Source organism: Trachinotus anak, unplaced genomic scaffold, assembly GCF_046630095.1.
Source record: "Trachinotus anak isolate AG129_WGS33_773 ecotype Australia unplaced genomic scaffold, CSIRO_AGI_Tana_v1 ptg000008l, whole genome shotgun sequence".
In the NCBI taxonomy this organism is placed as follows: domain Eukaryota; kingdom Metazoa; phylum Chordata; class Actinopteri; order Carangiformes; family Carangidae; genus Trachinotus; species Trachinotus anak.
In genome coordinates this window covers 2639728-2657416 of record NW_027273859.1, presented here as the reverse complement: position 1 = coordinate 2657416, position 17689 = coordinate 2639728, and the positions used below count along the sequence as shown (strand labels likewise).

The window sequence follows — 17689 nt, the reverse complement described above, 5'->3', positions numbered from 1 at the left end:
AGGAAAAAGTAGTAGCAAACTGTGGAAATAAACTGTGGTGACTATGCTACATAAGAATCTATGGCACTGACCTGAAAAAAACAGCATCAATGACCTTAATTTACAAACTGGAATTTCTCAGCTGGTCATTGTCATGATGGTATATAGCAGTCGATAAAAGAGTTGTAACGAGGCATAAATGTGCACAGAAAATAGCAGGTTAATCAGTCAAGTATGCAAGACCAGCTGCATACAGTCAGTCAGATCCAAACACTCACACGTGCCCACTTCCAAATGCATTATCACCTTATTCTGCTGAGGTCACCTGGTTTGTTCAGACCACCAACTTCCCATACATATATACACACACATTATATACACACACACACACACACACACACACAGTTTTCAAGCATTACGATAGATTCTCCTTGATGTCTCATTTATATCTCCAGACATTTCTTGAATTATTTCTCCCACTACATTTATCAGACGTACATAAGATATACTTGATACCAAAATGAGACAATATTGAAAATCCTTTTCTCTTCTTTGTCTCTTTATTTCTCTATCTGGATGTTAGGGAGAAAACTCTGAGCACAACAAGCGAAGTCCTGCTTATTCTCAAACTGGACGTGGTACTTAGTCTTAGACTGATTCATTCTGCAGAGTTTAGGAGAAACGGGTCAGAATTCAGTCATCTCCGAATAAAAAGGATGATTTATTTCTGATGAGACAAAGAAAAAAACTGCTGTGAGCAGAAAAGTATTTCCTCTAGGTCTCTATGAAGCTCTAACAACAAGAAGTTGGCAAGCCAATCCAAAGAGAAGCTCTGAGCCTCTCTTCTGATTGGCTGACTGTTTTCTGAGTGATCCAATAAAAATGTAGCAGATTTCAGGTAAACACTCAGAGAAACCAAATACTGCAAGGTTGAATGGTGAGTCCAGGTGGGCGGGGCTTGGGGCGTGGCTGAGAGCAGCGACTGATTTGTTGTGACATCACAAAGTTACGGAAATCCTGACGGCTGGTTTTAAGGCTCAGTTTCTGAATACAGGCTGTGTGCATTTCTCTGTGGACTGAGGCTTTGATACTTTCACAGTATGAATGTTGAACCTAGACCTGCTTTATAATCAAACAAGAAATGGAATGCTCACTTTATACAACATGGGACCTTTAATTAATCTCCTTTCAGGAAGTAATTCCAAAATTAGCTCCTCCTTCCCCCAAATTATCTTGAATAAACATCCTGGTGACCAAAGAGAGTGAGCCGTTTCTCCTCCAAATTCCGTTAGTATGAGTCACCACAGTCGACCTTCTCCTCACCTCTCTCCCACAAGGATTGTAACACACTTTATGACACAGAGTTGATTCTGTAGCAGAGAGGTCGACCAAAAAAAAAAAAAAAAGTGAGAGCACACAAGCAACGGAATGATTTCTCCAAGATTAGAGGTGTGTAATGCATCTCTGTATGTATCTGTCAGGCTCTCTGGAAATCAGTGTGCTAGTTGTAGTAGCTTAGCTCCTGAACAGACACATGCTCACTGAGTCAAGGGACTTGTTCTCTGGCTAACTGGCCATTTGGACAGGAAGTCTCAAGAGGAATGTGACCCTTGGCTAGGAAAAAAAAAAGATGGAGGAAGGGCAGAAATGGCAAAGGCAAAGGTTTTTTTTGGTTTTGTTTTGTTTGTTTTTTTACGTTTGCCATTTTTAATCTCTAGGCTGCTATTCAGCCATCTGACACTTTGAAGCAGCACTTTTGAAGCAGCATACCCTTACAGTTATCAATATACTCATCGAGAACTTTACTGGAAATACCTATACACCCGCTTATTCACGCAATTATCCAAACAGCCAATCATGTCGCAGCAGTGCAATGCACAAAAACCTGTAGATACAGGTCAGAAGCCTCAATTAATGTGCTCATCAAACATCAGAGAGAGGAAAAATGTGAGCTCAGTGACTTTGCTTGTTGCTGTCAGGCGCTGGTTTGAGCATCTGTGAAACTGCTGAGCTCCTGAGATTTTCCCACACAACAGTCTCTAGAGTTCACTCAGAGCCTCCAGTGAGCAACACTTCCTTGTCACCTTGTTGGTGTGACATGTCAGAGAAGAATGGTCAGAATGGTTGGAGCTGACTGACAGACTATGGTAACTCAGATAACCACCCCTTACAACTGTGATGAGCAGAAAAGAACTAAAGAACAAACATCTCAAACCTTGAAGCAGACGGACTACAACAGCAGAAGACCATGTCAGGTTCCACTTCCTGTCACCAAGAACAGAAACCTGAGGCTGCAGTGGACACAGACTCGCCAACAATTGACAGCTGGAGACTGGAAAAACATAGCCTGGTCTGATGGATCTGGATTTCTGCTGAGGCAGCAGATGGTGGTGTCAGAATTCAGCATCAGCAGCATGAATCCATGGACCTAACCTGCCTTGAGTCAACAGCCCAGACTGGTGGAGGTGGTGAAATGATGTGAGGAATGTTTTGGGCTTTGAATACTAATCAATCATGGTGATGCAACAGCCTCTCGGAGTGTTGTTGCTTTATGGCCACAGTTTGCCATCTTCTAATGGCTACTTCCAGCATTACAATGCACCTGTCGTAAATCTAAAGTCGTCTCAAACTGGTTTCATGAACATGAAACAGAGTTCAGTGAACTTCAGTGGCCTCCCCAGCCTCCAGATCTGTATCCAGCAGAACACCTTTGGGATGTGGCAGAAGAGGTATCTGTAGCTTGAATGTGCAACTGACAGATCTGCAGAAATTATGTGAAACAATCATGTCAGAGTGGAGGCTCTTTGTGGTGATTTTGTTTTGATATCCATTTCGGTCAGTATCAATACCAAGCCGATACCAAGCCCTACTCCAGGAAACGTTCTCTATGACTTGTCAACCACAGATTTCAACCCAGTGGTGATCTTGGTGAGTAAGTGCTGCAGCTGCCAAAAGTCAGTGCACATCAGATTAACTTCCTCCTTTTGGATGGGAGGGACCAGAGCACTGCAGGATGAGTGCATCATAGGCAGGGGAACAGAAGAGAGCTGACTCATCTAATATACACAGCAGACAATAACAATGCAATCATCTGGATCACTCGTCTTAGTCACACAGCACTAAGCGCCGTATGACCATGACTACACATGAGAAAGCTGGTGTGAAAGGACGAAAACCTCACAAACCAACAGGCATGACCCATGACTCATGTGCTCTTTAAGTCAGAGTATGAACTCTGCTGGCCACTGGCTTTTACAGTTTCCTTCCTGTAACTGCGACAATAATACTCCCATGATTTTAAATGTAGACCTGTAGCATCTTTATTATAATGGAAAACCAAAAGCTCCTTCTGACACCAGATCCTGCTCAAAGATATTTATATCAGCACTACTATTTGTGACTGGTAGCAGCATTTAAAAACTCAGCTGAAGTCTGCAGTCTTTAGTTTCATCCATCTGACCGACAGCAGCTGCTTCAGAGTGGTTACTTTGAAACACGCCATGGTTGACAGGCTTGTTTGGAAAAGTCACTCAGCGTAATCACATGACAACTGGACTGCATCAAAGAGCCTAAGGGGAATCAAAGAGCTCATTCATTTCAAACCACTGAAGACAGCAGGAGATACGCTCAGAGATAATGCTGCCCTTATTTGACTGTCCTGGCTGTATAAATACATGTCAGCAAACTTTTCAGTGTTTCCACTGACTAACCACTTCCCTAATTAGAAAATCCCTAATATGGCACAAATCATTGTCAAACCAGAGAAGCTCTAAGAAAGAGCCTGCTCACAACATCATGAGGATCTGTGATGACTACCTGAAGTATTTCTCCTTGAGCAGTGGTGATGGGGCCTTTTCAGGAAGCCTGTATTTGTGATTCTCTTCATAGTGTCAAGGGGTGTCTTTATAGACCATTGGTTAAGGACTAGGAGTGATTCTGCCATGCTTGTCTTCATCCCTATTCATATGGAGACTAAGCTGATGTATTGAAGTACTTCTACTCACAAACAACACTTTGTGAACTGTTTCTGTGGAATAATAAAGGACTGAGAAGAACAAGTAAAGAAAGAGCCTCCAACCTAAAGACGGATGCTTTCCTAAATCATGTATGGACAGTCAGATTTATCATCTTGTCCTCTGTACAACAAAGTGTCCACAAGATCAATGATTCCATTTACAGTCAGTGTTTCCCATTAATTACCTAGACCGACTGTTTGTTTCAGCTGGGTGATAATGAGGATGGTGTGATAATGATAATGTGGTGCTGCTGAGCTGTATAGCACTGTACTGTACAGAGGTGTTTCTGTTATTTAGCCTTCATTACTATACATTGGACAAAAAAGTAGAAACACCAACACTGCAAAGACCTGCTGTAAATTTAGGTGGATTAACAACAGTATAATACTGTATTTCATAATAACTGTAAAATACTGTTAACTTTTCATCCCTCACGTGTAAATTAGCAGTTATTGTGGTCGGTTAACCAATAACAGTACATAACTGTAATTTTACAGATTAAAACAGTATTTTTCAAGCTTCAGAAATGCGCGCTTTCATCCCATTGTCACTCCATCGTTGTCGTACTGATTATTGGAGACTGGAGTTTCTGTTCGATGATGACATTTTTTATATTAATTTCATACAACTCATTTTTGAGTGACAAGATGCGTCTGGCTGTTTCTGAGCTCCACTTCGGAGAGCACAGCTTCAGTGGAGAGAGTCCACATGGACCTCAACCAAGAAGGTAACATTACACTCATGTGACACTGATGTTGTCTAGTATTGTTCTGTCTGCATGATAATTGAACTGTTGACATGTCAGATGATGTTTCATTAGGTCTGTTTCATTAGGTTAGGTCGCTAAAATTGGCAAACTAAGCTCTGTAGTTCGAGCATCGTTAGCGGGCTAACAGCAAACAGGCTGTTGTTTTCAGCCGTTTCATTGAACAGTTCTGTAAATAAGGTCCACTAACCTTAGATACTCAACTGAAACCAGCCAACAGCCAGTAAAGTTCACTTTATTACAGTTACTGTCCGACTGCAGGGTGAAGAAGTAGCTAAGGGCCCTGGACTTAACAAAGTGAAGTGTCCCTCAGCAGATGGAGAAGAGAGGTGAGTCAGTGTGTTATTCTCAGGAGCAACATTAAAACCAGGTCAAACTCATTTTATTGTGTCTGTTCATTCAAACTGAATGATATTGTCATATTAGCTTAGCATTACTGTGTTCGGCTAACATACAGTTCTTCGCTGTTCCTAAATGCTACAAGTTTTTCTTCATCACACTTAAGCTGAAAATACATGTTTGTAAAGAAAGCATGTCATAGAACTTTCCCACTGTTCAGAGGTTTGTTCTTCTGTTTCAACCAGTGCTCATATTTTTCAGTGTTTGCTTGTTTTACAGGAGCTTGTCATTGGTGATGGAAAATACCGGCCAAACCCTGCAGTCGTCCTCTCTCACCGGTCGCTCCATCTTTCTCCTCTCTCTTTCTCCCTGTCACGTTTGCTGTCACACAGTTCACATTTACTGCAAAACACCCGTTTCCAAGCTAGACTGTGATACAGCTCTACGACTGAGGACATGTAATAAACTACAGCAATGTTTTATGAAATGTGTATTCCCTTACTCTACCTTTATTCTTATTTAAAAAAAACAACACAGGGGATTCATAGGAGTTATCATATAACGTAATCCAATATAGAGTATACTGTTAAAACACATTAGAGTACATGCACTGTAAAATAACAAAATAAATAAAACAAAAACAGTAAAATACTGGCATCTCTGCTACCAGTATTTTACTGTTATTTAACGGGGAAATTCTTTACAGTAATGACACCTCAGCGAGTTTCCATAGACTTTATGTAGCAATATTAAGCTAAATAAATCTAATAGGTGCCGCTTATAAAATCACTACATTCAGTTCAGACCCACGGCTCCTTCCACCCACTCACCGTTGATGCGTTTGTATCTTTATCATTGATTAAACACTGAGGCAGCAGTGGGCTGTCTGACTCATTTTACATGAATAACTAAGTAAAAAAAAAATGGCTTAAAGCCTGAGAGAAAAGTTGAGATCCAGAATAGTCCAGATGTTTCCAGTGTGCTAGTTGTTGATCCAGCAGCAGAAACTGTGCTGGGAGCCTGGAGCAGCAGAGCAGCTGAGAGGGTTCAGGACCACAGCTCCCAGTGAGTCCAGTTTTACACAGTAAGCAGTAGGCGGAAGACAACAGGAATCTAGTCTGAGTTTATTTATCAGGATAATGTTGTATGGCTTTGGTTTCTGCTAATGAACTAATTAAAGTCCTCAGAGTCTGTGTGATCAGCTCAGATCTACTGAACGTTATGACAGAAAGATCCAGTGAAGGAGGAAAATGTGTGTGTTGTTGAATTAACTGCTGTGCTGTTCAGTCTGAACTCTCATATCTCACTCTTATAGCTACAAACTCATACAGACGTAAGTAAAAATAAGAACTACCTAATGTGCCTGTTGCTCTATTTCAAGTAATGAAACCCTAATTCATCCTGTTTACTATATGATTCCTGGAAAGTGTGACAGGGGCTACATGTGAAGGTGTCTCCAGGTGGGTTCTGGTTGGTCAGTCCAAGTCAAAAGTCCTAAACAGATTTTTGTTTCCACTCCATCGCTGAATATCAGGAAATACTAAGAACCACAGACAATAATGTGTTTTATCAGGAGCAGAAACAGGAGCACAACAGGCAGCCTACGTCTAACTAATCTATAAACCAAGAATCTCTGTGTGTGTATGCCATTTTGATTTTGGGAGGGTTTACACTCACTTCAGGATGGTTAAAATAGTTTTTCGGGACAGTTTCAGGACAGTGGTGAAAAAAGTTAGTCTGGAGCCCTAATAAAACAGCACAAACTCCACAACAGCTGCAGCTGACAAATAGATAAGAAAATACATTGCTGGGCAACACAGCAATCGATGCTGTGCAGGTGAGTTACAACAATCACTCACTCGTTGCACACACCTCACCTAACATCACTCTGAATCTTGTGCACTGTCCTCAACAATCTGCTCTAAATCCAGCTTCTCCACTCATCCACTCTCACTGTGAAATACAACCAGTCCACTCATCCACTCTCACTGTGAAATACAACCAGTCCACTCAGTCTGTCTCACTGTAAAATATAATGTAATACACCAGCTGATATGATAAGTGCCCCATACAATCCCACACCAAACAACCTGAGCTATCACTTTAAGTACAGAACTTATGTCACGTGGAATCAAGTGCTATTTTATCACAGATTTGTGTTTCAAGGTCAAGAATTAACCTTCATGCTCAAAACCTCTGATGTAAATTTCTGCTGTTAGCGAGCTGATGCTAAAGCGTAGAATTTGTGGACACCTGATAAGCAGTTTAAGTTTAAAAACCTTCCAGGTCACTTTTGTAGGAATTCTGCCGCAATAGTGACATGTTCTGTTTCCAGTTGCAACAATGCTCTGAACTTGATTGATTCACACCTCTGGCTGTCTTCTCTGGCTGAGTTTAAAATGAAGTTCTGTTTCTTTAAAAGTACTAGTACAACAATGACAGAGCCCCCCTTTACGTGTAATATCCCTGCATTCAAAATATTACATAAAGTAAGATTATGCATCTATTTTACCTTAAAGTGCTAGTTTGGGTTATTTGACATTGGGTTGGGTGAGCTGTGTGTGTTTATTTAGAATATTTTCAGGGCTTTTAGTAGAGGTATAAAGTAGAATTAAATAGATATACTCAGTAAAGTACAAGTTTATTGATCTTTTGCTCAAGTAAGTCCTTAAGATGTAGAGGTAGTAATAACATACCAGGGAGCTGTATGAGCTGCTGCTGTGAGTCCAGCAGGCTCTTTGTTGTGCTACAGCTGGCTGCTACACTAATTGTCCAGGGGCCCTCTGCAGTGCTGAGGGCAGCTATCAGCTCTAATGACACTACTGTGCTGTCTCTGTGCTAATCTAATCTAACAACCGCCTCATGTTTTCATGGCAGCTGTTCTACCAGACATCAGTTCGACAGTTTCAGCATGTCTTGATCGCAGACATCTGCGTTAAGACCCGACTGCGATTTAATAGACCCACAAGAGAATCCTTTGCCCCCTCCCCCTTTCTCCACAGTGTCTTAACAAAAACATTCCACTGAGATAGACCCATAGGCTGACTCATAAATTTAGACTGTTCCCATCACAGCTGAGGCAAGAGCTGCGGCTGCACTGGAGTAAGGATCTCGAGCACCAAACCAGAGCAAACTGAGTTAGATGTAAACACGTTTACTGAGCTAATTAGAGGCAGAGCAGCAGTTTTAGTTCAAACATCTCTCAAGAGCAATTTTTCAGAGAGCGTGTTACTTTAAAGTGGGACAGTTCTGTTCAGGCAGCCCAGAATTTGCCTTCGGTGCCCACCACAACATTCCCTGTTCAGGAGAAACCCGGCACCGTTGACTCAGCTGTAGTAGCAACAACATTACAATGTTAATTAGAAAGTTATGGCCTAAAAATTCATCTTTTTGTACAGGCAGTCAGAAATTTACCTTAGGGCTGTGCAAGAAATCCCATTTTCAGTTGACTAAGCTGTCTTTTTAATTAAATCTCAACAGCACAACAGATGATGATACAGGAAACATTATGAATTACATTTTTATTTATTCGAGCTAGGTTTCATGAAGCACTCTCCCCTCCAACTTATCACTTTTCTCTGGGTTTCATTATAACATAGCCTCACCAGAAGCATTCTGGGTTTCTGTCATGAGATCGTCTCCACCTTCAGACCTGCTCTGCCTTCAACAGGGGTATGTGTGCAGTATACACTGTATATTGCGGGGTCCCAGCAGCAGCAGCAGCAGCAGCAGCAGCAGGTATCTGCTCTATTTAAAAGTCTCTCTGTGCTGAGGAGGGTGTGTTTTGAAAGTGAGAGCCACCTAGCTCTCCGTCCAGAGCCTGGAAATCTACCAGAGCCAGGGAAAAACACACCACGTTGGGATTTCCTGTTTCCTGGCCCCTCACGAACAACACTCACACCGTTCTCTATATGACTACATAAAGGAAACACTTTGAGAATGTGGGATCTCTACTGGAAAAATTACTGAAACCCTGACTATAATAATGACAGCACATGAATCCACTTAACACTGTTTGTTTCTTTTGGGGGAATACCTTGTAACATAACTGTGCTGAAAGCTAGTAAGTTAAATATTCCAGCTCTGTTGGAAAGAATCCCCCTTCTGTATCTATGAGGTGTATGTTGTGTGTATAGAGTTTAAAGGTTACTGAAATAGCAATAACTGTAAGCTGATACAGGCTATAACCAAAATTTAGCCATTTTCAGTAGGTGGTGGATATTCTCATATCAAAACATTTAGATTATAAATGCAAATATGTAAATACAAATAGTCTTGGTTCCCATAATTATACAACACAAAACACTGTACATCTCCTGAAGAACAATGAAATACTTTAACAATATTATGCACAGATTTAACTGATAATTTGATTTAAGGAGCATCAGCCCTTTTACATTGTGGGGATAGCGTGTAATGTCCTTGACCAGTAAAATATAGGATGTATGTGTTTGTGAACACTAAAATAAAACTAGAAGTTAATTAACTGCTCTAGATTGATCTTTATTATCTAATAGTTTTTAGTGCACATATCTGTGGATCATACGCTTTAATACTAATAACCAGTCAATACTATTAATTAATACTTAATACTATTAATATATATCAGAATGGTGAGAAAAGGGCAAGTGAAGCCTCCGTCTGGTTCTGTTCTGTGTTTTGGCTCATATCTAGATGAAGCCCTGACCAACCAGTCTGTCTTCTTTTGTTACTTGCCTTTTCCATTCTGATACAATATACAATCCTATTTCCTGCAGTACAGTACTGAATAGTAAACCTCCTTTGTATGCTGGAGGACAACAAATGCCTGTAATACTACTCAAGCAGACTGTTTGGGGAGAAAGAGGGTTTTGGTTTAGAATAAACTCTTCACTTGAGCACGACTGTGCCTGGAGCAGATGACTGTATAAAGAAATCTGTCAGCTCGTCACCAAAGTGGAAAAAAAAAAACCTTGGAAACCCAGTGTACAGAGCAGTCTGATGCCTGAGCCTGTGTCTCAGGAATAACTTTTATATGCGTTCACCTCATTTTTGGAAACTTTTGCTATGTTTATTACGAACATCCAACATTACAACATCATATATATGACAAAAAAAGGAAAAGCATAATAGGCTCCCTTTAACATTACACACTGGACTTACATTTAAAAAAACAAAGGAAAAATGGGATGTTGTGAAACTTTTGACAGGTGGTGTACATGCATATGCATGACACACAGGTGCACTCATGCCAGTTTCCAAAAAGGAAATGAGAGTTCAGCCATGTGTTCTTGGCCATTTCCCTGCCACCCACCCCCATATGTCCCTCTAAAGTTGAATGAGGTCAACTTTGGAGGTTATGAGGGAAGTGGAACATGCAGCTAGTTAAATACTCTGCTCTGCTCTGGGACTCACACAGTTTTTCTTCTCAGGAATCAAGGCAACTCTCTGTCTGACTGTGAGAGGACAACAGATAGGTGCAGCCCCTTCATCAGCTGCTCAGAAATAATTGCCTTATTACAATGAGCTATCTATGAATGTGATTACATCAACTGTGACAAGAAGTCATGTCCACAAAATGTATTTTACGACTGTGATCTCTGGCACAGCAATCTACTGCCTTCTGAACGCAGTGAGAATTAACTTAATGAGAGAGAGAGTGTGTGTGTGTGTTGGGACAGCTTTAATGATAAAGCCAGGCGCCTCCCTTGAAGCCAGCCTGGCATTGGGCTCATCTTGGCTGCAGAGACTGTGTGGCGCTGCAGCTCAAGGCCTGGAGGAGGTGTCCTCTCAGCCACACAGACACATGCACTTTTTCATGCATTCCTCAGATTCCACATCTCATACGTGTGTGTGTGTGTGTGTGTGTGTGTGTGTGTGTGTCTCACTCTGAACTGACCACTGAAGGCATTAAAGAAAAGAATAAGATGACACTGTAACGTTGCTTCATCTCTGTTGCTTCCACCTGCATGTATACATCTAAAACTTTATGCAGAAATCAAGGGTGGCTCAGTTCAAGTACTGTGAAATAATTATTTCTCCACATGATTTGAAAATATTGCAGGGACAGGGGCAAATTAATCCCCTTAGACCCCAGAGTAAAATTGAGCTTTGAGCATTGTATTGTTTTTTTTTTGCTGTTGTGTTTAGACTCCCATCAGGTACAGAGCACACAAGGCAGCTTTGTAATGAGGATATTTATATTACCATTCATTAAAATTACAGTAAACATGGAGCCTTCCTGTCCCTTGAGAGTCATGGACCCAAAGGGTAGTCGCCAGTTTTGTTGGTAATCAATCCTTGGGGCTGGGTATCAAACCTAAACACTTTTTGGTACCAACCACCAACCAACCAACAAAATGTGTCCATAGAATCACATAACGAACTTCCTTGTACAACTGCTTAACATAAAAAAGTGACATCACATTCAAGAAGTTTGTCTAAAATGAGACTAAAAGTCTACAGCCGAGCTACCAGCTAAACGAACAATGTTAACATGGTCAGATTTAGTACTGTAGGTTTAATGTTCAACATGGTCGCCATCTTAGTTTATCATGTTAACCCACTAAACTAAACCTTTACCATCAGTACGACACAAAAAGTTCAACTGAAGGTGATGGAAATGTATTTGCCCAGAAATAAACTGTTGGACAGACTGAAATTCTGTCTAATATCGGAGATATCAGCTGACTGTGTTAAATAATTAATATCAGGCAGCTTTCATCCCATTTGTTGCACACTCATCAATATGAAGGAGTCAGAGTTACAAGAGATTCACACGCTCTGACACATCAGAGGCTGAACCACTGCCTTGATACCCAGTGAAGATTAACATTTCATGTTCTATCCTGCACATGCTGTACTGTACCTTCCCTGCTGCTGTCAGCTCTGCTCAAGATTTGACTTAACTCAGTGTAACTGGACAGGTTCTAACCGAACAAATAACGAGACCAGATGCTTATTTATATGAGCTGCAGCTGATCAGGGCGCAGCCTCTATCTGCTTAGGTTTCTTTTCCTATCTTGGTTTAATCAGTGAAGGAGTGAAAAGAAATCTGCTGGTCAATGAGGCCACTATGCAAACACTTTCATTTCCCACTTTGCCTAATAAAGTGTCTCAGTTCAACAGCTCAACATCCATTATTCAGCATGAGATCAAAGTCCAAATGACTGTGACAGTGAAGTTAGTCTGGGTTAATAAGATGATAAAGTCAACAGACAGGGTGGGGCTGTATCGGCCAGCCCCACCCTGTCAAAACTACAGAGTTGTCAGGTAGCTTGATTTCCATAAAAAAAATCAAGCTACCTGTCAACGATCTGCAGCCTTTTCTTCATAGACCATTCACAGGGAAAGCTGGGCTGAATGAGGATCTACGGAAGCCCAATAGAGCAAAAAATGACTGTTTGATTAATTTTTCAACAGAAAATTAAACTGCAACTATTTTGATAATAGATTCATTTTTATAATTTTTCTAGGAAAAAAAGCTTTAGTTCAAGGTCCACAACTGTAAGAATCTTTGGGTTGTGAACCACTGCTCAGACCACACAAAATATTTTCAGATGTTGCATTGGGCTTATTTAAATTTACATTCTGGTATTTAAAAAGACTAACCAATTAATTCAATTAATCAAGGTTTAATCCATAATGAAAATGACTGTTAGATGCAGGCCAAATTTCAATTAATTGCTGAGTCACTTTCATAAAGTAAAAATTCAAAACACTTACAGGGATACTGTGATACTGTGGCATTTTCTGACATGACATTGACCAGATAATCATGAAACTTAGGCAGATCAGTTGATAATGAAAATAATACGGTAGCCCACAAGGACAAAGCACATACAAGAGTGAAGAGTACAAGAGTAAAAGCACAAATGTTAAAAGGAAGCAAGTTCCAAATAGAAAAATACTGCAAATATGACAACATATACAATAATGACAGCAGCAACAATATGGGCAACAAGAACTGAAGAACTTCATCAAGTGCTACAAATCTAGAAATTTCACAAACAGAAGTCAGATTCTAGAGAAATTCTAGATGACAGATATATATTGCTGTTAGAAACAGGTTATACTGTCTCTTCTTACTGGTAACATTAATACTAAAGTGACACTTTAGAGGACAAAAAAATCTAAGAGTGGACCTAAGTGCAGTTTACATTTTATCATGTTATCTTACATTTGTATAATGTAAGTTTTTTTTAAAGCAGATATTTTTATCTGCTTTTATCAATATTTTTGTTGTATTTGATACAATGTCATTATACAATGATGTAGTGGAAAGGAAATGAAATGAAAAAAACTTAGTTATTGGCGTTTTAATTGCTTTTTATCAACAGGGCTGGTGAGGGGGCTGATGAGACTTATGACCCAGTGTTTTAAAATCCTGTCCACTGCCCTGCTCACACCCACACCGGTACCTCGTTTATTGCAACAGCAGTTCAATCCTGATACCACAGGCGGTCAGAGCAGCCGACAAAGACACCTTTAGTCTGTTAAACATACTAATAAGAAGCGGCAGACTGGCGCTAACATCCTGTTAAACGGCTCTTTCAGAGAGTGGCCGCTGCGTAAAACGCACATGTGCCAAAACGGCGAGCACCAAGCAACCCTCAGCACGCTGCTCACCTGTGATAATCTCCCGCCTGGCTTCATCCAGGTGACTGGAAATTACGTCCCCCATGGTGGATGAAACTCAAAGTCCCACACTGACTCCACTGCAGGTCCACAAGTAGTCTTTTAAGACAAAGTCAGGGAAAAAATCCGTTCAGAGAAGCGCAGACACTCGTAGAAGTCCTCTCACCTCCTCCTCAGCACAACCGAACTGACTGAAGTCTGAGGAAACGACGGGCGGTGGCGAACACTCGGCCACAGAGGTTGAGGGAAGAAGAAGAAAAAGTCAGCAAAGTGACAAACAGTTGGCAATTTCTCGAAGAGACACACCCTCCTTCAAAGTTAGAGAGGAACTCCCCTTCAGCGGCGGTGCGTTCACTGCAAGTGGGGAATATGGTAGAGATCTGCTTCCGAATTGAAAATCCCTCAGGGCTGCAGCTAGGACCAGAGAAATACTGAGGTCATGAGTTTGAGGGCACACCCCCCCGTCCAGCGCCCCCGTTGACTAAAGAGCAAATACATTTGCAGCCAGTCTGAGCGTCATGGTGTGCTCAGGTATGTTGTTGGCGCACTGCTATCTTGAAGGAGCGGGAAGTCTCCAGCCAATGGTGCGGTCTTTCACTGTTACTTAAAGGGCGTTTTATCAAGAGTAATAGGGGCCCACATAGGCAGGCGCACACGCAGTGTGTTGACAGTGTGAGTCGGTGCCTGGATGAGTCAGGGGGGCAGCAGCCTGCAGTCCTCAGAGGGCCGGAGCATTCTAGGTACTGACAACAGGGGCGGTTCTAGCTTGTATGATGTCCTGGGCGTCACACACCAGTCTGCACAAACTGATTTTATATTAAACATCAGAACTTAGAGAACATGAACATGTTATAGTACCAAAAATATATACAATCATAAATACAACACTTCTTGTTGTATTTATGATTGTATATATTTTAGTAACAAGAACAGAAACAAGAATAGAAATAAACTAATATAATGAAATAAAATACAAATAAAATAGAGTGAAGTTTCTAAATTGCACAAATCCTGCATCACACAAATAGAATAACAAACTTCACAGAATCTAATTTATTACAATTTTGCACTTCGTTCACACATCATCAACCAAGAGTCAAGACCAAACCAGTTCACCTCGGTGTGCTGATTCTTTCTGTATTGTTTTCAATGATTTCACACAACCCAGAACAATAACATGTATGTGAAACTATAGGCCTGTGTTCACAATATAAGGAATGAAATGTGCTGCATTTGGAAGCAGTTCGTGGTGTGATTGACTTTAGCCAACTAATGACATTTGTTGTGGACTATTAGATGGATCCCCTGCTCCAGTAGGGAGACCTGAGGTCCACAGGTGAACCTATCCATCAATCTTCCATTTTTGCAAGCACTTGTGCCACACATCTCACAAGATGCTGCCCTGGGCGACTGACCATATTGCCCATATCATTGGCCACCACTGACACACAAAGCAAGTTTATTATCATTAACTAAATAAATAAGGAAAACTAAATTTGTAAAAACATTTTCGTTAACAGAAATAAAAATAAAAATGAGGCTTTAATAGCAATCCACCAAGGTGCACACCCTCCTTTTGAAGGGGACGGGAGATGACACTCTGATTGGTCTATTGCATGTTACACCCAAAACACTCCCATGGTTAATTAAGAGACTATGTACAACCCTCTAGAACCATGCACCTGGAGCAGCAGGGCCTTAACAGTTTGTATGGACACGCCCTAAATGCAATTGCACCATGTGCTTTGGACCATGTGCTTTGAACTGTTAAAACAGAGTCATAAATCTCAATCCTGAAAGCCACAGATCAAATCTCTGAGATGTTTGAATTAAGACAGCTACTTTCTTTAAAAGTAATCTGTCAGCATGAGGCCTTATATGTGTTTGAAAGGCCTCTCCACACTGCCAGGAATACTGTTCTGGTGGAGAACATGGAATCCTTTATGTAGACTACTGTTTCAGTTTAACAAATCAGCGCTGTAGTATTCCAGCACAGAAAAACACACTGTGTGAAAAGGGGTGTTACTGGCCCAGTGGCCATTATGCTCCTGGTTAATCCAGCCATGCTCATAACTTGTCCAATATATTTGCAGGATGAATATAAACAGAATAACATTTAAAAACACACGAGATGAAACTGAAACTACAGTCAAAATAGAATAAAATAGAAATAGACAAGTTGTCTTTCATGTAATAAAATTAATCAATCAAAGGCACAAGAAGTAGCGTGAGTTTTTGAATTGCATTTGAAGTGACTACATTTTTGGTGTGTTTAACATCATCAGGAAAAAGCTAAATCGCAAAAAAAATGTCAGTGTGCTGGTGTGGAAATTTCTATTAAAAAAGAGGTTTTGTGTTGTTTTTACCCAGGACACAGAGAATTCGAAAAATGGTTTCAGAAGTTTTAGTTTACCAAAGATTGTCAGTGTAAGAAGATGAATCACTACATTTTAAAAATATAAACTAAAAGAATTTCCAAAGGAGAAGCCTGCTCATTTTTGCCCCAGGCCAACAGACTGATAGGTTGCAGTAATCTGGCCATGCTGCAAATTTAAATCCTGCAATTTACTTTAAAATGACTCCAGTGCACTCTCCATGGGCCTCTCTGAAAACTCTATGTGTTTAATGATGTGTTTATACACTTGTGTGTTTCATTAAGGCTTCTCCAACAGGAGCTGATGTCTATCTCGTTATTTCTAGTCCTTTAACCTGAGGATTGGAATGAAAAGGGTTGGTTTCATATTTATACACACATTTTTTTAAGTATACATTCTAAAACTCTATTAAAAAAACATGAACCATGAAACAAAAAGATGTCTTAGGGAGACAGTTTGGACTCAAGAGTGTGACGATGTTTTTCCTCCAAAAAAGTGAGAGCTCTTGGTTTTTTTTTTTTTGGTTTTTTTTCCCCTTCTCACTTGAAGAGCTAATTTTCTGGTCAGGCTACTTCTCCTTTGCCGCCCTCTCATGGCCACCAAACCCAACAGTCATTTTTTTCTGGAATTGTCTGAAGCAGCGTTTACATAAGAGGCTACTGCCGAGTCTCTGTGGACACCACAGAGCAGTTTTTAATATCCTCCATCCAGTGCCAGCACGCTCTGGCGCAGAGTTGCAGAAAGCTTGAAATCATCTTCCAGTAGCTCCAATCCGAATAGCATGTATATTTTACTTAGATTCAATCATTAGAATATGAATGAAATTCGTTTTAAAAACCTATATTTATTCACATTTATTTGTCCTTTTTTTAATTTCTTATTTTTTGCCCTCACCCAGTGTCAGCCGGGACTGCACCGCCCACCCCACCGCGACCCTTAAGGAGTATGAGAGGCGGTATGGATATGAATGAATTCATGAATAGATTTTTTTTTTTTTTTAAATTCCATTATAATAGCCTTTGACATCCTTCTGTTACTGCAAGTCAGAACTGAATAGCAGGCTTTGGGTTTCTGGTTTTGACATGTGATTTTCAAAATAAAAGACTGTTAAACAAATCAGTTAAACTGAACTGCATTCAGCAGCAGAGTTAGAGTCCCATTGACAATTGTTTAAAAAAAAAATCTCATTTAATTACTCCAAATTTAAAAACCAAAACGCCTGAAAAATTGTGAAACTGGTATTTGATCTTGATCATGTGGCCACATGATTTCCAGCTTGATTAAACACACAGTAAAAGCAGCAGTTGCAGTTGTAGTGGAATATAGCAATTGTAGTAGCCTAATTGTGTATTATGTTAGGTTTTTAATGTAAATGTAACAGTTTTTAGAATAGTATGTAAGCATATGCAGAATGGACTGCAAACACACAGAGTTTAGGTGGTGGTCAAATTTGAGTGAAAAAACAGTTGACTGAGTTTTGAAATACGTGTGATCCACTGTTTAGACCACACTGCTGTCATTGTGCTGGCTCTGCAAAGAGCTCTGAAAAAGCGGACTCAGTATTGAGAAGAGAGTTACGCAATTTTACAAAGCTTGAT

The 17689-nt window shown here is 40.4% G+C and overlaps 1 protein-coding gene across 1 annotated transcript in view; it reads right to left on the bottom strand.

Annotated features, from left to right (window-relative positions):
- The window catches only part of niban2b (niban apoptosis regulator 2b), a 39150-nt gene extending 24891 nt beyond the window's left edge, over positions 1-14259 (bottom strand). Inside the window, exon 1 of the mRNA XM_071481848.1 lies at positions 13708-14259. Coding sequence (XP_071337949.1) covers positions 13708-13762 — 55 coding nt within the window. The 5' untranslated portion in view covers positions 13763-14259. The remainder of the gene's footprint in view (positions 1-13707) is intronic.
- Between the last annotated feature and the right edge of the window lie 3430 nt (positions 14260-17689).